The 23,242-nt window shown below is 48.9% G+C and overlaps 1 protein-coding gene across 1 annotated transcript; it reads right to left on the bottom strand.

The window, feature by feature from the left end:
* Nucleotides 1–209: 209 nt before the first annotated feature.
* On the bottom strand, nt 210–22,196 carry LOC140076307 (prostasin-like). Its single transcript, XM_072122884.1, has 6 exons — nt 21,917–22,196; nt 7,544–7,567; nt 7,107–7,251; nt 1,399–1,670; nt 1,152–1,318; nt 210–1,011 (listed from the first exon to the last, which is right to left on the bottom strand). Exons 1-6 carry the CDS (start codon nt 21,957–21,959, stop codon nt 682–684), a joined length of 981 nt encoding a protein of 326 aa, XP_071978985.1. The 5' UTR covers nt 21,960–22,196; the 3' UTR covers nt 210–681.
* Between the last annotated feature and the right edge of the window lie 1,046 nt (nt 22,197–23,242).

The raw sequence follows: 23,242 nt of genomic DNA, 5'->3' as shown, positions 1-23,242 counted from the left end.
AATTATTCAGCAAACTGCAAGACTATAAAAACATCTGCCCATCTATGCAATCACATCAGGAGAAGATGGAAATGGGGGGGCATTGCCCCCAGGACACACCCGACACTTCGTCCCAGCAGCGCGTTATACAGAAGAGATTTAGTGTCAGATTACGACGGCCAACACGACCATGAAGATCCAACAAATCCTCCCAATAACTTCTCAAACAGTCACCGTGTAAATCAGGTAGAATTTATTTACAGCCATTTATCAAGGTCACAAGACACAGATGAAGGATCCAGCTGCCCAGTACGAGCGCCGCCCACTCACAGTGGTCCAGCTAACTAGGAGGAGATTAATCCTAGCCCCACCCCTGAGGTGCAGACATCCTCTGTCCTCCTCAGAAATGGGAGGAGTCGCTCTCTCAAGCACATCCAATCGCGCAAAGGGTCGTTATCGGGCAGGAAAGGGCATCATTTATTAAGTAATATACATCATTAACCACTAGAAGAGATTTTGTTGATGAAGATGCAGCATCTATTGGAATAAGCGTCAATCAGCGGTCACGTAGTCTGAATTATGGGCGAGGCTTCTGCCATTGATAAGAGAGGTGCCAGGAATCGGACAGGGGTGGAGTGTATAATACATTCGTACGGTTGGAGAGTGGTCATGGAAGTCACATGAAAAGACACTGCAGGCAGGTTACAGGTCAGTCAGGATGTAGGCGCTCACCCAGTAGAGGGGTAGCATGCCCAGTGTGACCAGGACCCCCGACGCACTGTTAGGATAGTCGTGGAGCTGTCCATCTGCTCCTATGCAGCCAGCCTCATTATCTGGCTGTGGAGTGAAGTCTATACTGAAGTCCTCCACCTTAACGTCTGGGACGCGGTCTCTGATCCAGCCGATGTTTGCAACGATCGCCATGTAGACACCAGGACTGTTTGGTGAGCCGCACTCCTCACCCCAGCTGACTACTCCAGCCTGGTACCATTTATTATTTACGTAACAGACGAGGGGTCCCCCAGAGTCACCCTGGAAAACAGAAAAACATGGTGAGCGGGAAGGGAATAAGACAGAGCAAGATGAGCAGCGTTACATCTGGAGCGTTCTAGAAGTGATGCTGTAAAGTGGCGCCATATTGGAGGAATAGACAGAAGACAAAAGTCACTTACCTGACAGGCATCGACAGATCCATCGATCGTCCCGGCACAGATCATGTCCTGCTCTATAGAAGATATCGAGTGCTCGGTGGGCTTGATGTGATGCAGGCAGTTACAGGTCCTTCTGCTGATGATCTCCACTTGCCCAACCTGGAGGATCAGAGGGTTTGCAAGTGGAACTATGAAAATAAGAAAAATCTTCAGTATTTCACATCTTACGAGACAAGAAAAGGTGGAACAATAATGCGCTGACACCTACCTGCTGGTTTAGTATGGCCCCATCCAGAGACCTTACATTTCAGACCTGCTGGGAATTGGACACTGGCAGAAGGTAGGGTGATGGCCTGGATGTTAGAGTTGAAGACCAATGGCTCCTTTAACCTGACCACAGCGATATCCCAGGAATAACCGTCTGGTGAGTATGATGGGTTCTTATAGGACCTATCCACCAAGACCGTCTGGGAAAGAGAATCCGGGTTGGATAGGGATGTCGTCCCAGCAACAACATCGTAATCTGAATCCAGGAACTTACTGACAAAATGAAAGAACAAAAGTTAAAACCCTGCGCAAATGATCTGGCGATCCACCACACGGACAACATTCAGAGCCCAGGATCAGTACCAGCCCAGGGCTCCTCTATATAGACCACATTCAGGATCAGTACCGGCCCAGGGCTCCCCTATATAGACCACGTTCAGGATCGGTACTGGCCCAGGGCTCCCCTATATAGACCACATTCAGGATCAGTACCGGCCCAGGGCTCCCCTATATAGACCACATTCAGGATCAGTACCGGCCCAGGGCTCCCCTATATAGACCACATTCAGGATCAGTACCGGCCCAGGGCTCCCCTATATAGACCACATTCAGGATCAGTACCGGCCCAGGGCTCCCCTATATAGACCACATTCAGGATCAGTACCGGCCCAGGGCTCCCCTATATAGACCACATTCAGGATCAGTACCGGCCCAGGGCTCCCCTATATAGACCACGTTCAGGATCGGTACTGGCCCAGGGCTCCCCTATATAGACCACATTCAGGATCACTACCGGCCCAGAGCTCCTCTATATAGACCACATTCAGGATCAGTACCGGCCCAGGGCTCCTCTATATAAACCACGTTCAGGATCAGTACCAGCCCAGGGCTCCCCTATATAGACCACGTTCAGGATCGGTACTGGCCCAGGGCTCCCCTATATAGACCACATTCAGGATCACTACCGGCCCAGAGCTCCTCTATATAGACCACATTCAGGATCAGTACCGGCCCAGGGCTCCCCTATATAGACCACATTCAGGATTAGTACCAGCCCAGGGCTTCCCTATATAGACCACATTCAGGATCAGTACCAGCCCAGGGCTCCTCTATATAGACCACGTTCAGGATCAGTACCAGCCTAGGGCTTCCCTATATAGATCACATTCAGGATCAGTACCAGCCCAGGGCTCCTCTATATAGACCACGTTCAGGATCAGTACCAGCCCAGGGCTCCTCTATATAGACCACGTTCAGGATCAGTACCGGCCCAGAGCTCCTCTATATAGACCACGTTCAGGATCAGTACCAGCTGAGGGCTCCCCTATATAGACCACATTCAGGATCAGTACCGGCCCAGGGCTCCCCTATATAGACCACGTTCAGGATTAGTACCAGCCCAGGGCTCCTCTATATAGACCACGTTCAGGATTAGTACCAGCCCAGGGCTCCCCTATATAGACCACGTTCAGGATCAGTACCGGCCCAGGGCTCCCCTATATAGACCACGTTCAGGATTAGTACCAGCCCAGGGCTCCTCTATATAGACCACGTTCAGGATTAGTACCAGCCCAGGGCTCCCCTATATAGACCACGTTCAGGATCAGTACCAGCCTAGGGCTTCCCTATATAGACCACATTCAGGATCAGTACCAGCCCAGGGCTCCCCTATATAGACCACATTCAGGATCAGTACCAGCCCAGGGCCCCCCTATATAGACCACATTCAGGATCAGTACCAGCCCAGGGCTCCTCTATATAGACCACATTCAGGATCAGTACCGGCCCAGGGCTCCTCTATATAGACCACATTCAGGATTAGTACCGGCCCAGGGCTCCTCTATATAGACCACGTTCAGGATCAGTACCGGCCCAGGGCTCCTCTATATAGACCACATTCAGGATCAGTACCAGCCTAGGGCTCCTCTATATAGACCACGTTCAGGATTAGTACCGGCCCAGGGCTCCTCTATATAGACCACGTTCAGGATCAGTACCGGCCCAGGGCTCCTCTATATAGACCACGTTCAGGATCAGTACCAGCCTAGGGCTCCTCTATAAAGACCACGTTCAGGATTAGTACCGGCCCAGGGCTCCTCTATATAGACCACGTTCAGGATCAGTACCGGCCCAGGGCTCCTCTATATAGACCACGTTCAGGATCAGTACCGGCCCAGGGCTCCTCTATATAGACCACGTTCAGGATCAGTACCAACGGAGGGCTCCCCTATATAGACCACGTTCAGGATCAGTACCGGCCCAGGGCTCCCCTTATATAGACCACATTCAGGATCAGTACCAGCCCAGGGCTCCTCTATATAGACCACATTCAGGATCAGTACCAGCCCAGGGCTCCCCTATATAGACCACGTTCAGGATCAGTACCGGCCCAGGGCTCCTCTATATAGACCACATTCAGGATTAGTACCGGCCCAGGGCTCCCCTATATAGACCACATTCAGGATCAGTACCGGCCCAGGGCTCCCCTATATAGACCACATTCAGGATTAGTACCAGCCCAGGGCTTCCCTATATAGACCACATTCAGGATCAGTACCAGCCCAGGGCTCCTCTATATAGACCACGTTCAGGATCAGTACCAGCCTAGGGCTCCCCTATATAGACCACGTTCAGGATCAGTACCAGCCTAGGGCTCCCCTATATAGATCACATTCAGGATCAGTACCAGCCTAGGGCTTCCCTATATAGATCACATTCAGGATCAGTACCGGCCCAGGGCTCCCCTATATAGACCACGTTCAGGATTAGTACCGGCCCAGGGCTCCTCTATATAGACCACATTCAGGATCAGTACCAGCCCAGGGCTCCTCTATATAGACCACGTTCAGGATCAGTACCAGCTGAGGGCTCCCCTATATAGACCACATTCAGGATCAGTACCGGCCCAGGGCTCCCCTATATAGACCACGTTCAGGATTAGTACCAGCCCAGGGCTCCTCTATATAGACCACGTTCAGGATTAGTACCAGCCCAGGGCTCCCCTATATAGACCACGTTCAGGATCAGTACCAGCCTAGGGCTTCCCTATATAGACCACATTCAGGATCAGTACCAGCCCAGGGCTCCCCTATATAGACCACATTCAGGATCAGTACCAGCCCAGGGCTCCCCTATATAGACCACATTCAGGATCAGTACCAGCCCAGGGCTCCTCTATATAGACCACATTCAGGATTAGTACCGGCCCAGGGCTCCTCTATATAGACCACGTTCAGGATCAGTACCGGCCCAGGGCTCCTCTATATAGACCACATTCAGGATCAGTACCAGCCTAGGGCTCCTCTATATAGACCACGTTCAGGATTAGTACCGGCCCAGGGCTCCTCTATATAGACCACGTTCAGGATCAGTACCGGCCCAGGGCTCCTCTATATAGACCACATTCAGGATCAGTACCAGCCTTAGGGCTCCTCTATATAGACCACGTTCAGGATTAGTACCGGCCCAGGGCTCCTCTATATAGACCACGTTCAGGATCAGTACCAGCCCAGGGCTCCTCTATATAGACCACGTTCAGGATCAGTACCGGCCCAGGGCTCCTCTATATAGACCACGTTCAGGATCAGTACCAACGGAGGGCTCCCCTATATAGACCACATTCAGGATCAGTACCAGCCCAGGGCTCCTCTATATAGACCACATTCAGGATTAGTACCGGCCCAGGGCTCCTCTATATAGACCACTTTCAGGATCAGTACCGGCCCAGGGCTCCTCTATATAGACCACATTCAGGATCAGTACCAGCCTAGGGCTCCTCTATATAGACCACGTTCAGGATTAGAACCGGCCCAGGGCTCCTCTATATAGACCACGTTCAGGATCAGTACCGGCCCAGGGCTCCTCTATATAGACCACATTCAGGATCAGTACCAGCCCAGGGCTCCTCTATATAGACCACGTTCAGGATTAGTACCGGCCCAGGGCTCCTCTATATAGACCACGTTCAGGATCAGTACCGGCCCAGGGCTCCTCTATATAGACCACGTTCAGGATCAGTACCGGCCCAGCGCCCCTCTATATAGACCACGTTCAGGATCAGTACCAACGGAGGGCTCCCCTATATAGACCACGTTCAGGATCAGTACCGGCCCAGGGCTCCCCTTATATAGACCACATTCAGGATCAGTACCAGCCCAGGGCTCCTCTATATAGACCACATTCAGGATCAGTACCAGCCCAGGGCTCCCCTATATAGACCACGTTCAGGATCAGTACCGGCCCAGGGCTCCTCTATATAGACCACGTTCAGGATCAGTACCAGCCCAGGGCTCCTCTATATAGACCACGTTCAGGATCAGTACCAGCCCAGAGCTCCCCTATATAGACCACATTCAGGATCAGTACCAGCCCTGGGCTCCTCTATATAGACCACGTTCAGGATCAGTACCAGCCCAGTGCTCCCCTATATAGACCACATTCAGGATCAGTACCAGCCCTGGGCTCCTCTATATAGACCACGTTCAGGATCAGTACCAGCCCAGGGCTCCCCTTATATAGACCACATTCAGGATCAGTACCGGCCCAGGGCTCCTCTATATAGACCACATTCAGGATCAGTACCAGCCCTGGGCTCCTCTATATAGACCACATTCAGGATCAGTACCAGCCCAGGGCTCCTCTATATAGACCACGTTCAGGATTAGTACCGGCCCAGGGCTCCTCTATATAGACCACATTCAGGATCAGTACCAGCCCAGGGCTCCTCTATATAGACCACATTCAGGATCAGTACCAGCCCAGGGCTCCTCTATATAGACCACGTTCAGGATCAGTACCAGCCCAGGGCTCCTCTATATAGACCACGTTCAGGATCAGTACCGGCCCAGGGCTCCTCTATATAGACCACGATCAGGATCAGTACCAGCCCAGGGCTCCTCTATATAGACCACGTTCAGGATCAGTACCGGCCCAGGGCTCCTCTATATAGACCACGATCAGGATCAGTACCAGCCTAGGACAGTGGACATAAAAACGACCACCTAAAGACATTGGGCCACCGTTACTAATAGTAGGGAAGTGAGTACAACGTGCAGTTTGTCTCACTACAAGATGGAAACAGCTACTGAAGGCCAAACATTTCTGCAGTCCCGGCCATAAAATCATGGACATGAAGGTCCTAATATTAAAGGGCAATTGCAGGCAGTCCCCTTTAAGGATACCCAACTTACAGACGACCTTTAGTCACAGAGTACCCCTGTGACCTCTGGTGACCTCTCTGCCCCTGTGACCTCTGGTGACCTCTCTGCCCCTGTGACCTCTGGTGACCTCTCTGCAATGATCAGTTGTGAGGTGTCTGTGATGAAGCTTTACTGATGATCCTTGGAGTTCTGATTATAAAATATTCTACGTCATATTCTTGTCGTATATACAAAGAACAAACCTAAAGAACCGATCCTGTACCCGACCCGGGGACTTCCTGTCACAAAAAGAGAGACGGATTTGGGAAAAGAGAGTAAAGGACTAATACAACGTGTCAGATGTTCCTCTCCTCAGATTGCGGGGTCATCGGAGACCCTAGAACCTTCCCACGTCCTCAGTCGTGTCGTTCGGGACCTCTCTGATCCTGGTGTCAATCTTTGTGGTATCAGTCCTGATGAAGGGACCGGAGAAGTCCCAAACACTTCTCTCAATCTCAAGAATTTGGTCCATTAAGAACAAACCGGGTATAAAACCATTGTAAGAACTTACTCTGGGAAGCAGTGAGCGGCCGTCAGGATGAAATAGGGTGACAGTATGGACCCCCCGCAGACGTGCTTCAAATTATACCGCAGGCTGACCTGCCACGGAAAAGCCGCAATGTCTCCATTCTCTCCTCCGACAATGCGAACGGCATCTGTGGGAAAATATAGATATGTGTAATACACCCGAGCTGCACAGCGCCACCTAACTGCAGAGGCATCAACTACCGGCACTCCAGTATAGAACCGATACATAGTGACAAACCCTCAGCAAGCAGAGATCTTAGAAACATGTCAGAAGCGAGAATAAAGATGTTCTGCAGCAGCTGTGTCCCCCTGGAATCATGGTCCCATCAGGCACTGAAGCCCTGGATAACTTACTATCACATATATTACATGTATATAGTAACACATGAGCCTGAAGCCCTGGCGCGGACGGTCACTTACGTTGTGCAGACGCCAAGTTCACGGCTGAAACAGAAAAGAAACAAACAGTTACAATGATGTCACAATCCAAGATGTGCCGAAAAGTAAGGGGGCGGGGCAGACGATGGGGGCACAGCTCTGGTGGCGGCATTTGACCTGTGAAACACAGGGTCAGCGGGAAGCACCGCCCACGTCTGTTGGTATTACCGCTCTGCTACCAGTCAGTGATTGGCTACCGGGAGAGCGGGGATTCCTCCACCCGATTCCCTGCATCGTTATCTTATTATTTGTATTTCCTGCTCTGTCTGCTGGTCAGGGCCCGGGGTCACTCCTCCTGTATTGGTCATCATAGAATATTTCTAGGACCCAGGTCGGGGGGGGGGTCGCACCGTGTGAGCGCTGTTAGGTACATTGTGTTTTGCCGTACACTGTAAGGACGCTGTGGGGGGATTTACAACATATAACACAGACCTACCTACCCCCTCGTGTGCTTATACAGTGGGATATGACTCCTCCTCCCCCCTGAATGTGGGGCGTTTCCCCAGTGATGTCACTGCCCTCCTGTGTCGGCTCAGCAGAGGCTGGAGGACGGATACAATACGCTGCATCCGCTCCCCATGGCCTTCGATCGCCTCCGCTGGGCGCACAGGTCACTCAGGAGGAGGATGGAGCCGGTTAGGTGTTTCCAATCGACTTATTCACAGGAAACAGACGGAGGCAACAACCAGGTCTCCAGTATACATCAGAGTGTACACTCCAGGGGAACCTGAGGCTGAGGTACTGACCCGGCTTTACCAGGACAGAGCCTTTAGATAATTGGGGGGGAGCGGCGATCGCCGTCCTGTGACCGGGATTCTGCGTCTCGTGGTGAAATGATTGGAGGGCGACGCACAGACATGATGTCCCTGGGATCTGGTCATAATAAGAGCATCAGAGCCAAATCCAAGCACACAGGACCCATTGTCCTCAGCCGCCGAGGAGAGAGCAGCGAGCACCCAGAGCCAGGAGCCAGGGTATAACCCCCCCCCCCCCCTCCTCCGAAACCATGAGCCCCCTCCTGTACGGCAGGAAAGATGGAAGACATCCCAGGGGAGCGTCCAGGTCACGGAACAGTGGCCGGGATTGTAACTTCTGCTGCTTCACAGTCCCAGCTGTAGTAGTCAACCAGAAGCTGAGGGTGGAAGCAGTGAAGCAGGACAATGCAGGAAGCACAAGGTGTCCTCAGGCCGTGTTCACACGCTTTGTTTAGAGAAGGCGGAGCTTCTCCCGATTCGCTGAGAGCTAAACGCTGGAGATTGACTGGTTTTACCTGTTACCGCAGAACACGAGGAGCTAGTTCCAGATTGTGAAGGTTTAGTGCCAAATACATCTACAATCCGGAGAAGCTCCGCCTCCTGTAACCCAACCTCACACTGCTGTGCTCTTAGCTCTCCATAGGGAGCTATTCTACAGCCCCGCCTTTCTGCTCTGAGTGACTGCTGTACTATTCAACCAGAAGTCTGCTCCAGCTTTTATTCATAGGGGAAAGAGCATTCCATTAGACAGAGAAAAGCAGTGTGAGGACAAGCTGCACAGCTCAGCAGACCGTATCACACAGGATAGAATTAGATACACAGCTCAGCAGACAGTATCACACAGGAGAGGATTAGATACACAGCACAGCAGTCAGTATCACACAGGATAGGATTAGATACACAGCACAGCAGTCAGTATCACAAAGGAGAGGATTAGATACACAGCTCAGCAGACCGTATCACACAGGATAGGATTAGATACACAGCTCAGCAGTATCACACAGGATGGGATTAGATACACAGCTCAGCAGACAGTATCACACAGGATAGGATTAGATACACAGCTCAGCAGTATTACACAGGATGGGATTAGATACACAGCTCAGCAGACAGTATCACACAGGATTGGATTAGATACACGGCTCAGCAGACCGTATCACACAGGATGGGATTAGATACACAGCTCAGCAGACAGTATCACACAGGATAGGATTAGATACACAGCTCAGCAGGCAGTATCACACAGGATAGGATTAGATACACAGCTCAGCAGGCAGTATCACACAGGATAGGATTAGATACACAGCTCAGCAGACAGTATCACACAGGATAGGATTAGATACACAGCTCAGCAGACCGTATCACACAGGATAAGATTAGATACACAGCTCAGCAGACAGTATCACACAGGATAGGATTAGATACACAGCTCAGCAGTATCACACAGGATGGGATTAGATACACAGCTCAGCAGACAGTATCACACAGGATAGGATTAGATACACAGCACAGCAGTCAGTATCACAAAGGAGAGGATTAGATACACAGCTAAGCAGTCAGTATCACACAGGATTGGATTAGATACACGGCTCAGCAGACCGTATCACACAGGATGGGATTAGATACACGGCTCAGCAGACAGTATCACACAGGATAGGGTTAGATACACGGCTCAGCAGGCAGTATCACACAGGGTGGGATTAGATACACGGCTCAGCAGACAGTATCACACAGGATAGGATTAGATACACGGCTCAGCAGACCGTATCACACAGGATAGGGTTAGATACACAGCTCAGCAGACAGTATCACACAGGATGGGATTAGATACACAGCTCAGCAGACCGTATCACACAGGATGGGATTAGATACACAGCTCAGCAGACCGTATCACACAGGATAGTATTAGATACACAGCTCAGCAGACCGTATCACACAGGATGGGATTAGATACACAGCTCAGCAGACCGTATCACACAGGATAGTATTAGATACACAGCTCAGCAGACCGTATCACACAGGATAGGATTAGATACACAGCTCAGCAGACCGCATCACACAGGGTGGGATTAGATACACAGCTCAGCAGACCGTATCACACAGGATAGGATTAGATACACAGCTCAGCAGACCGTATCACACAGGATAGGGTTAGATACACAGCTCAGCAGACCGTATCACACAGGATAGGATTAGATACACAGCTCAGCAGTCAGTATCACACAGGATGGGATTAGATACACAGCTCAGCAGACAGTATCACACAGGATGGAATTAGATACACAGCTCAGCAGGCAGTATCACACAGCATAGGATTAGATACACAGCTCAGCAGACAGTATCACACAGGAGAGGATTAGATACAGAGCTCAGTAGACAGTATCACACAGGAGAGGATTAGATACACAGCTCAGCAGGCTGTATCACACAGGATAGGATTAGATACACAGCTCAGCAGACAGTATCACACAGGATAGGATTAGATACACAGCTCAGCAGACCGTATCACACAGGATAAGATTAGATACACAGCTCAGCAGACAGTATCACACAGGATAGGATTAGATACACAGCTCAGCAGTATCACACAGGATGGGATTAGATACACAGCTCAGCAGACAGTATCACACAGGATAGGATTAGATACACAGCACAGCAGTCAGTATCACAAAGGAGAGGATTAGATACACAGCTAAGCAGTCAGTATCACACAGGATTGGATTAGATACACGGCTCAGCAGACCGTATCACACAGGATTGGATTAGATACACGGCTCAGCAGACAGTATCACACAGGATAGGGTTAGATACACGGCTCAGCAGGCAGTATCACACAGGGTGGGATTAGATACACGGCTCAGCAGACAGTATCACACAGGATAGGATTAGATACACGGCTCAGCAGACCGTATCACACAGGATAGGGTTAGATACACAGCTCAGCAGACAGTATCACACAGGATGGGATTAGATACACAGCTCAGCAGACCGTATCACACAGGATGGGATTAGATACACAGCTCAGCAGACCGTATCACACAGGATAGTATTAGATACACAGCTCAGCAGACCGTATCACACAGGATGGGATTAGATACACAGCTCAGCAGACCGTATCACACAGGATAGTATTAGATACACAGCTCAGCAGACCGTATCACACAGGATAGGATTAGATACACAGCTCAGCAGACCGTATCACACAGGATAGTATTAGATACACAGCTCAGCAGTCAGTATCACACAGGATGGGATTAGATACACAGCTCAGCAGACAGTATCACACAGGATGGGATTAGATACACAGCTCAGCAGGCAGTATCACACAGCATAGGATTAGATACACAGCTCAGCAGACAGTATCACACAGGAGAGGATTAGATACAGAGCTCAGTAGACAGTATCACACAGGAGAGGATTAGATACACAGCTCAGCAGGCTGTATCACACAGGAGAGGATTAGATACACAGCTCAGCAGGCTGTATCACACAGGGTGGGATTAGATACACAGCTCAGCAGTCAGTATCACACAGGATGGAATTAGATACACAGCTCAGCAGACAGTATCACACAGGATGGGATTAGATACACAGCTCAGCAGGCTGTATCACACAGGATAGGATTAGATACACAGCTCAGCAGACAGTATCACACAGGATGGGATTAGATACACAGCTCAGCAGGCAGTATCACACAGGATAGGACTAGATACACAGCTCAGTAGACAGTATCACACAGGATAGGATTAGATACTTCATCTGACATGAGATAATTACAGGTATGGATGTGGTTATGCTCCCTGGAGGTCGGTCGCTGTCTTTGCCCCAGTACCAGGACTATGCTCCCTGGTGTCACGGATGAGGCGCCGGTTAGGCCTCGCCCATCCCTCTGGTGGATCTAGTAAAGGGCCACAAAACGTAATAATAACAATTATAAATCCTGAGCCCGGAATCCCCACATGTAATGTTTGGTGACTCTGAACAATCCTCGTTCTACTCTAATCACCCCCAGAGCTGCGTACATAGTTCTGCCTTCACATCATGTAACACCCCTATCATTATATAGGCTGGTAGTTGTGAGCAGCGCCCTCTCCAGGTCAGGAGCTGTTAGAGGGAGTCATGAACCCTCCAGTAAGTTTCTAGCACTGGGAGATTACGTAATAGCAGCTTCTGCCTGGGAGGGGAATAGTTAAGTGGGTGTAAGATGTTATCCCATGATGTGGCTGTATTGTAAGCTGGAGTGTGATTGGAGAGATTCTACCACCTGACCGGGGGGGAGGGGGGTATGAAACCCCTGTGCAGGGGGGGGGGCACATAGTCATTCAGAGGGAAGAGAGAGACAGTGCACAGGACACCTTCAGTACTGACACAGAACCCAATCCCAGGAACTGAGTCAGGAGACTCTAGTCCAGAGCTGCAGCTTCTACAGTCTGCACACAGCTCCATCTCCACTATCCCGGCCTGCCAAGCACCGTGACATCAGTGCGCCCTAGGCACTGTTTCCGAGTATACGGGTGCACAAGTAGGTTACTACACCGTACATTCAGAGAAAAGATAACTCGGCACTCCTTATAGGTCAAAAATTGAGGAGAATTTTTATTTAATCCGGAATAAACTGTATAGCATTCCAACAAAAAGTATTATTTTTCAACGTTTCGGTCTTATAAAATCAGACCTTCATCAGGCACTAGTATAGAAACAATGAATACATGATTATATAAATGTTGCAAGTAAACAAGAGAGTATAATAACAGTGATATGGTCCAACAGATCGATATATAGAGAACTTGGAAAGTGGCCATTGTGGTGGCAATAGTCGGTTTAAATGATACCAGGAAATTGTACGGCATTGCAGGCGCGTAGATGCTGGTATGAAAAACACTATAATAAACCAGAGACACGAGTTATAACATAATGCAGGTCTATGTGTCAGAAAACTGACACCCATGTCATATATCAAAAGATAGCTATGCAGTACAGCAGTGAAGACTCCGGTATTCTGGGCTCGGCTGCCTCCAGGCCCCAAGAAAAGGCTAGACCCCGGTGGGGAATGTTGAAACTGGCGTCACGAACAGGATATAGACTTCTGTGCCTTATACTGGAAATTCGAATTGTTGTTTCTAAAGACTGTGCTGCCTGACCCTGTTGTCATCTGGGATAAGGCCCAAGTGATTGTGATTTACAACATAGACTGTGATATTTCACCACCACGTCCAGTACCCAAGAGGTTAAACCCTGCAAAAGAACTGTGTCAGCTCTGCTACATCCGGCGCTGCAGAACCTAAACCATTAATCTCTGGAACTTTGAGTTCCAGCCCGCCAAAAATCCACACTGGCGGGAAACACAGGCTACTCGTTAAGCTCTGCCCCCTGCGCAAATGGTGCAAATCCTGCACGAGGACTCTGTGGCGCAGGAGAAAATGGTTCCCGACCTATTGATCCACTATTGGAAGCTCCTGCACCTGCAAGGCCCAACCCTACGGCAAAGCAGCCGTGTGGTTGGAGCGAGACCCTCCGCAGAAAGCTGCAAGATGCCATTGTGGCCAGTGTCAAGTAGAACAGGAGGCCCAACGCTTTGTGGCTGGTTGGTCCACAAGAGGTACCTGGGTGCAGCGGGACCATACAACCGGACAGGTATGGGCCTTCGACATCAAGAAGAAGTGTTCAATTTCTGCAGCTCTGTCAAGCAATCCGACCTCCCTGAGCGACACAGGTGTAATGGGTGTAATATGTTATCCTATTATGTGGCTGTACTGTAAGCTGAAGTGTGATTGGAGAGGAGCTACCACCTGACCAGGGGGAGGATAAAACCCCCGTGCAGGGGGAGCACATGGACAGAGTGAAGAGTGAGATAGAGTGTGTAGCAACCTCTACTGCTGTCACAGAAATCAATCCCAGGAACTGAGTCAGGAGGCTCTAACCCAGAGCTGCAGATTCCACAGTGTGGACACAGCTCCATCCTATTCCAGCATCTACTACCAGGCTGGTGCACTATTCCTGCAGACCCCTCTCCACGACCACTGCAGCACCAGAATCCAGGTCTGCTGTTTGACCATTGAGGCCGGTTGCTGTTGTTCAATAAAGAACCGTGAGTTGATTTGCACAACGTTGCCTGCGTCTGATCCCTGGATACGGCTGTTACCACTACGGGCTCCCCATCCATTACCCAGAGACTTATCTTACAAACACTCAGGTGTTGTCCCAGGGAGAACCAGTACATCAGCCTCTCCTTCCATATTTCTTGCACAAACCACCTGCTGGAGAGCTGCCAGGCTGTAGGACAGTCCTCCGGTCCCCATACCAAGCACCGTGACCCCAGCGTGCCCTAGGCCGCAACCGCCAGCCACTCAGGTATTCTGGGCCCTGCTGCCTCCAGGCCCCAAGAAAAGACCCCGGTGGGGGATGTTGCAATCATATATGAGAAGCATCACAATGTGATTGCGCCTTCAGCACAGATACCAGGGACGTCACACCCTGCAGCCTGGCACCAGGATGACAGATACTAGAAATACAGGACGGCGCAGAAACTACAAGTGTTTACACAAGACTGAGGAAAGCAGCGACCAGAAACCCGAGGACTCACAGGGGAACAAAGGACCGGACTAACGAAATGTATCAGGATTTATATATGACCGGATCACACATTACTTATCATGTGCTGGTCCTAGAGACTGTATTATGCTCCAGATATGAGAGCGGCACAAGTAAAGACAGGGGGGGCGCTGGAGCCTCAGACTGATGTGATATGAAAGATGAGATTGTTGTCTTTGATATGACACTGGCAGCAGGTTTCTTTGTGCTATAGAGGCTTCTATAATGACACTAACTCTGCAACCACCAAACTTGACTCATCTCATGTGAAAATGACATGAGAAGAGTCATATTTGCCTGACATTGGGGGAGTTTTTCATACCGGACCTTAGGGGGATGGTAGATTATAGGGTTAAACCGGGTGACAGGTTCCCTGTCATGACATCATTATGTCACGGTAGGGCACAGGCCGAGCCCCGATCAAACATCCCGGGTTACGCCGCCAGCAATAGCAGGTGTTAACCTGTTAAATGCCAGCGACTCGTCACTGATATTTGTGGCATTGAACCCCATAATGGAGGGTGACGCCCAGATGTCCGATTCTCCACTTTTCTGCCATTTAAAAACTCATAAAATGTTATGAAAAATTATCGAAAGGTCAAAGAGACCCCAAAATGGCAGCGACGGAATGAGATCGTCCTGCGAAAAGAACACGGACGTGCGGAAAAGTCAGAAGACGGCGAAATGGAGGCAAAAAGGTACAAAAGGTATAAAACCTGCAGTAGTTTGTTATCCCTGTGATACGACCCAAAGAGTAAAGGGAAAGGGGGTCATCTAGAGCGAACGGTAAAACCGGTAAAGACCGAGACCACAAGAAAATGGCGGAAATTTCACTGCATTTGTGTGGTTTTCCCAGCACATGAGATGTACAGGGTCACTGAGGGGCTGTGTCAGAGGTCAGGTATGTGGGACCCAAAGGCCCCAAAGTTAGAACCAAGGCCCAATGGTGACATCGTGTATGAAACCGCTAAGTAACCACAGCCCGAGGGCCCATGGCTCCTGCTCCTCCCCTCAGCTGCCATGTTACCGCGGTGATCTGCCATGTTACCTGCTCCTCGCCGCTTCACTCAGCTTTATTTAAAAATTGGAGCAGAGACAATGATTTGGTCAATCTGATTTGTTACCAACTTCACAACCACAACAAGAAATGTATTGATGGAGGAAACGGAGGTGTCAGCCACAAGCAAAACGTACAAAGAACAATAATCACTCAGCTCAATCCACCAGGACAGGAGCGAGCCGCCAACCAGGCCGCAAGATGCCTCATAATATGTACAGGGGGTCAGACAGCGAGGGGTTATTCTATATATAATGTACAGGGGGGTCAGACAGCGAGGGGTTATTCTATATATAATGTACAGGGGGGTCAAACAGCAAGGGGTTATTCTATATATAATGTACAGGGGTCAGACAGCGAGGGGTTATTCTATATATAATGTACAGGGGGTCAGACAGCGAGGGGTTATTCTATATATAATGTACAGGGGGGTCAGACAGCGAGGGGTTATTCTATATATAATGTACAGGGGGGTCAGACAGCGAGGGGTTATTCTATATATAATGTACAGGGGGATCACACAGCGAGGGGTTATTCTATATATAATGTACAGGGGGGTCAGACAGCGAGGGGTTATTCTATATATAATGTACAGGGGGGTCAGACAGCGAGGGGTTATTCTATATATAATGTACAGGGGGGTCAGACAGCGAGGGGTTATTCTATATATAATGTACAGGGGGATCACACAGCGAGGGGTTATTCTATATATAATGTACAGGGGGGTCAGACAGCGAGGGGTTATTCTATATATAATGTACAGGGGGGTCAGACAGCGAGGGGTTATTCTATATATAATGTACAGGGGGGTCAGACAGCGAGGGGTTATTCTATATATAATGTACAGGGGTCAGACAGCGAGGGGTTATTCTATATATAATGTACAGGGGTCAGACAGCGAGGGGTTATTCTATATATAATGTACAGGGGTCAGACAGCGAGGGGTTATTCTATATATAATGTACAGGGGGTCAGACAGCGAGGGGTTATTCTATATATAATGTACAGGAGTCAGACAGCGAGGGGTTATTCTATATATAATGTACAGGGGGGTCAGACAGCGAGGGGTTATTCTATATATAATGTACAGGGGTCAGACAGCGAGGGGTTATTCTATATATAATGTACAGGGGTCAGACAGCGAGGGGTTATTCTATATATAATGTACAGGGGTCAGACAGCGAGGGGTTATTCTATATATAATGTACAGGGGTCAGACAGCGAGGGGTTATTCTATATATAATGTACAGGGATCAGACAGCGAGGGGTTATTCTATATATAATGTACAGGGGTCAGACAGCGAGGGGTTATTCTATATATAATGTACAGGGGTCAGACAGCGAGAGGTTATTCTATATATAATGTACACGGGTCAGACAGCGAGGGGTTATTCTATATATAATGTACAGGGGGTCAGACAGCGAGGGGTTATTCTATATATAATGTACAGGGGGGTCAGACAGCGAGGGGTTATTCTATATATAATGTACAGGGGGGTCAGACAGCGAGGGGTTATTCTATATATAATGTACAGGGGGGGTCAGACAGCGAGGGGTTATTCTATATATAATGTACAGGGGGGGTCAGACAGCGAGGGGTTATTCTATATATAATGTACAGGGGGGGTCAGACAGCGAGGGGTTATTCTATATATAATGTACAGGGGGGGTCAGACAGCGAGGGGTTATTCTATATATAATGTACAGGGGTCAGACAGCGAGGGGTTATTCTATATATAATGTACAGGGGTCAGACAGCGAGGGGTTATTCTATATATAATGTACAGGGGGTCAGACAGCGAGGGGTTATTCTATATATAATGTACAGGGGTCAGACAGCGAGGGGTTATTCTATATATAATGTACAGGGGTCAGACAGCGAGGGGTTATTCTATATATAATGTACAGGGATCAGACAGCGAGGGGTTATTCTATATATAATGTACAGGGGTCAGACAGCGAGGGGTTATTCTATATATAATGTACAGGGGTCAGACAGCGAGGGGTTATTCTATATATAATGTACAGGGGTCAGACAGCGAGGGGTTATTCTATATATAATGTACAGGGGGGTCAGACAGCGAGGGGTTATTCTATATATAATGTACAGGGGTCAGACAGCGAGGGGTTATTCTATATATAATGTACAGGGGTCAGACAGCGAGGGGTTATTCTATATATAATGTACAGGGGGTCAGACAGCGAGGGGTTATTCTATATATAATGTACAGGGGGGTCAGACAGCAAGGGGTTATTCTATATATAATGTACAGGGGGGTCAGACAGCGAGGGGTTATTCTATATATAATGTACAGGGGTCAGACAGCGAGGGGTTATTCTATATATAATGTACAGGGGTCAGACAGCGAGGGGTTATTCTATATATAATGTACAGGGGTCAGACAGCGAGAGGTTATTCTATATATAATGTACAGGGGTCAGACAGCGAGGGGTTATTCTATATATAATGTACAGGGGTCAGACAGCGAGGGGTTATTCTATATATAATGTACAGGGGGGTCAGACAGCGAGGGGTTATTCTATATATAATGTACAGGGGGTCAGACAGCGAGGGGTTATTCTATATATAATGTACAGGGGGGTCAGACAGCGAGGGGTTATTCTATATATAATGTACAGGGGTCAGACAGCGAGGGGTTATTCTATATATAATGTACAGGGGTCAGACAGCGAGGGGTTATTCTATATATAATGTACAGGGGGGTCAGACAGCGAGGGGTTATTCTATATATAATGTACAGGGGTCAGACAGCGAGGGGTTATTCTATATATAATGTACAGGGGTCAGACAGCGAGGGGTTATTCTATATATAATGTACAGGGGGGTCAGACAGCGAGGGGTTATTCTATATATAATGTACAGGGGGTCAGACAGCGAGGGGTTATTCTATATATAATGTACAGGGGGGTCAGACAGCGAGGGGTTATTCTATATATAATGTACAGGGGTCAGACAGCGAGGGGTTATTCTATATATAATGTACAGGGGTCAGACAGTGAGGGGTTATTCTATATATAATGTACAGGGGGTCAGACAGCGAGGGGTTATTCTATATATAATGTACAGGGGGGTCAGACAGCGAGGGGTTATTCTATATATAATGTACAGGAATCAGACAGCAAGGGGTTATTCTATATATAATGTACAGGGGTCAGACAGCGAGGGGTTATTCTATATATAATGTACAGGGGGTCAGACAGCGAGGGGTTATTCTATATATAATGTACAGGGGTCAGACAGCGAGGGGTTATTCTATATATAATGTACAGGGATCAGACAGCGAGGGGTTATTCTATATATAATGTACAGGGGGGTCAGACAGCGAGGGGTTATTCTATATATAATGTACAGGGGTCAGACAGCGAGGGGTTATTCTATATATAATGTACAGGGGTCAGACAGCGAGGGGTTATTCTATATATAATGTACAGGGGGGTCAGACAGCGAGGGGTTATTCTATATATAATGTACAGGGGTCAGACAGCGAGGGGTTATTCTATATATAATGTACAGGGGGTCAGACAGCGAGGGGTTATTCTATATATAATGTACAGGGGGTCAGACAGCGAGGGGTTATTCTATATATAATGTACAGGGGTCAGACAGCGAGGGGTTATTCTATATATAATGTACAGGGGGTCAGACAGCGAGGGGTTATTCTATATATAATGTACAGGGGGGTCAGACAGCGAGGGGTTATTCTATATATAATGTACAGGGGGGTCAGACAGCGAGGGGTTATTCTCTATATAATGTACAGGGGTCAGACAGCGAGGGGTTATTCTCTATATAATGTACAGGGGTCAGACAGCGAGGGGTTATTCTCTATATAATGTACAGGGGTCAGACAGCGAGGGGTTATTCTATATATAATGTACAGGGGGGTCAGACAGCGAGGGGTTATTCTATATATAATGTACAGGGGTCAGACAGCGAGGGGTTATTCTATATATAATGTACAGGGGGGTCAGACAGCGAGGGGTTATTCTATATATAATGTACAGGGGGGTCAGACAGCGAGGGGTTATTCTATATATAATGTACAGGGGTCAGACAGCGAGGGGTTATTCTATATATAATGTACAGGGGGGTCAGACAGCGAGGGGTTATTCTATATATAATGTACAGGGGGGTCAGACAGCGAGGGGTTATTCTATATATAATGTACAGGGGTCAGACAGCGAGGGGTTATTCTATATATAATGTACAGGGGGGTCAGACAGCGAGGGGTTATTCTATATATAATGTACAGGGGTCAGACAGCGAGGGGTTATTCTATATATAATGTACAGGGGGGTCAGACAGCGAGGGGTTATTCTATATATAATGTACAGGGGGGTCAGACAGCGAGGGGTTATTCTATATATAATGTACAGGGGGGTCAGACAGCGAGGGGTTATTCTATATATAATGTACAGGGGTCAGACAGCGAGGGGTTATTCTAAATATAATGTACAGGGGTCAGAGAGCGAGGGGTTATTCTATATATAATGTACAGGGGTCAGACAGCAAGGGGTTATTCTATGTATAATGTACAGGGGGGTCAGACAGCGAGGGGTTATTCTATATATAATGTACAGGGGGGGTCAGACAGCGAGGGGTTATTCTATATATAATGTACAGGGGTCAGACAGCGAGGGGTTATTCTATGTATAATGTACAGGAGGGTTAGACAGCGAGGGGTTATTCTATATATAATGTACAGGGGGGTCAGACAGCGAGGGGTTATTCTATATATAATGTACAGGGGGGTCAGACAGCGAGGGGTTATTCTATATATAATGTACAGGGGGGTCAGACAGCGGGGGGTTATTCTATATATAATGTACAGGGGGGTCAGACAGCGAGGGGTTATTCTATATATAATGTACAGGGGGGTCAGACAGCGAGGGGTTATTCTATATATAATGTACAGGGGGGTCAGACAGCGGGGGGTTATTCTATATATAATGTACAGGGGGGTCAGACAGCGAGGGGTTATTCTATGTATAATGTACAGGAGGGTTAGACAGCGAGGGGTTATTCTATATATAATGTACAGGGGGGTCAGACAGCGAGGGGTTATTCTATATATAATGTACAGGGGGGTCAGACAGCGAGGGGTTATTCTATATATAATGTACAGGGGGGTCAGACAGCGGGGGGTTATTCTATATATAATGTACAGGGGGGGTCAGACAGCGAGGGGTTATTCTATATATAATGTACAGGGGGGTCAGACAGCGAGGGTTTATTCTATATATAATGTACAGGGGTCAGACAGCGAGGGGTTATTCTATATATAATGTACAGGGGTCAGACAGCGAGGGGTTATTCTATATATAATGTACAGGGGGGTCAGACAGCGAGGGGTTATTCTATATATAATGTACAGGGATCAGACAGCGAGGGGTTATTCTATATATAATGTACAGGGGTCAGACAGCGAGGGGTTATTCTATATATAATGTACAGGGGTCAGACAGCGAGGGGTTATTCTATATATAATGTACAGGGGGTCAGACAGCGAGGGGTTATTCTATATATAATGTACAGGGGGTCAGACAGCGAGGGGTTATTCTATATATAATGTACAGGGGTCAGACAGCGAGGGGTTATTCTATATATAATGTACAGGGGTCAGACAGCGAGGGGTTATTCTATATATAATGTACAGGGGGGTCAGACAGCGAGGGGTTATTATTATTACGCATCACCTCTGATGTCATTATGGGGCGGGTCACGGTTACGTATTACGGGTTCCCTGTCGGCAGGTTCTGGTTCTCCGGGTCGGGGCTGAGGTGACTTTGAGGCGTTTTCGCTTTAGAATCGCATTAGTTATTACAGAACGATCGATGATCTTTACGTCTTTCCCCGTCTCCTCGCGGCTCGGCCTTCCCAGTAACACTTCGTATAAGCCGTAAGTTTCCTGCAGCGTGGCGGCCACTTACCTGCCAGGAGGAAGGTGACGGCGCGGCAGAGACCCTGCTCCATGGCGATGTCCTCCCTCCGTCCACGAGGCTCCAGATACGGAATACGGAGAGATTATCCCTCAGGATCCAGAGTCCGGGAAGTCCCGGGATAGGGAGGGGCCGGTGTAAATCCAGGTATTGGGGGGTGATCTCCGGGCAGCGCAGGGACCCAGCATCCGATGCTGCGAGGTCCTGATGTCGCCTCTGATCCCGCTGGAATGTGAACAGGTGTTTGAGGACTGGTTTCACCTGAGAAGCGGAACAACCTGTTCCTGAGCTCCGGCTCCGCCCCCAGCCCTGGCCCAGCCCCCTACCTGTACACATACAGACTGTCAGCTCTGTGGGCGAGCCCGATCCAGAATACGAGACATGGAGTCCTTCACATCTGTCAGGGCTCTGGGAGAGCTGGATACAAACATAAAAATATTGGCCACAGCTCCCACCTAGGCCGTCACCCAGCTTTCCTAGTGTCCTGACAGAAAAAATCTATCTGGTAAAGACAGATAAAAGCTGTGTAATCAGGTGATAACGTATCGGCCGCTGTTTCCTCTGTGAGGACGCGGATCGTTACGAAAACACGGAGGATTTTACAGGACGCGGTTTTCTTAATGCGCAGCAAAAAACGTGGCTTGTGAACACGGCCTGAAAACGGTATAACCCAACTTTCCCTGACAGCTACATCACCACTATTATAGTTGGGGTAAATTTGCTGATCAGGGAAACCACAACCCAGCTTTCCCGGGTACAGAATGTTCTGTAGACTGTAGTGAGCGCAGATGATGGCGGTATCATGTTTCTGGTATCGTTGGATCTGTAGATCCTGAAGTAACGGAACGGCCTGTCACAAGCTCCGCCCTCTCCTGCTCGTCCCCAGGTTTCCGGTCAGGAGTCTGGGAAAGCTGGGTGACATCACATTGTGTTTGGCTTTGCATTGTCTTGTCCCCGGGTGGGTGGGGCCCCTCGTTGTGGCCCTCAGATAAGGCTGTTTGCTCTTTCCTCCTTGGTTTCGCTCCATTGTGGGTTTATCATTAACTCCCGGATTCCTCGTCTCAGATTCCCAGAAATCCTGCGGCTGGAGGGAACGTTCCTTCCTCGCTCCGGTCATCACAATAATAATAAACCACAAGCGGAAAAATCCCAGTGAGGTTTTTCTCCTCTATTCAGGACCAGTTCACACGTTGCAGTTAAATTTCTCACCTTCTGCGACAGCGAGTGTCACTACCTTCCTCATCCATATATATTGGGGAGGGGGACAGCGATGGGGGGAGGGGGTGTAAACTACACGGCCGGCACTAGGGGGACGCT

Source organism: Engystomops pustulosus, chromosome 8 (genome assembly GCF_040894005.1).
Source record: "Engystomops pustulosus chromosome 8, aEngPut4.maternal, whole genome shotgun sequence".
Taxonomy (NCBI): domain Eukaryota; kingdom Metazoa; phylum Chordata; class Amphibia; order Anura; family Leptodactylidae; genus Engystomops; species Engystomops pustulosus.
The sequence above is the reverse complement of the archived record's forward strand: the minus strand, read 5'-3'. Positions and strand labels throughout refer to the sequence as shown.

Excerpts from the sequence above, each read along its gene's own strand:
- LOC140076307 (XM_072122884.1), bottom strand. The coding sequence starts at position 21,959 with ATGGAGCAGGGTCTCTGCCGCGCCGTCACCTTCCTCCTGGCAG. Across the intron at positions 7,252-7,543 it reads GAACTTGGCGTCTGCACAAC|ATGCCGTTCGCATTGTCGGA; the intron begins GTAAGTGACCGT and ends ATTTTCCCACAG. Across the intron at positions 1,012-1,151 it reads GATCTGTCGATGCCTGTCAG|GGTGACTCTGGGGGACCCCT; the intron begins GTAAGTGACTTT and ends TCTGTTTTCCAG.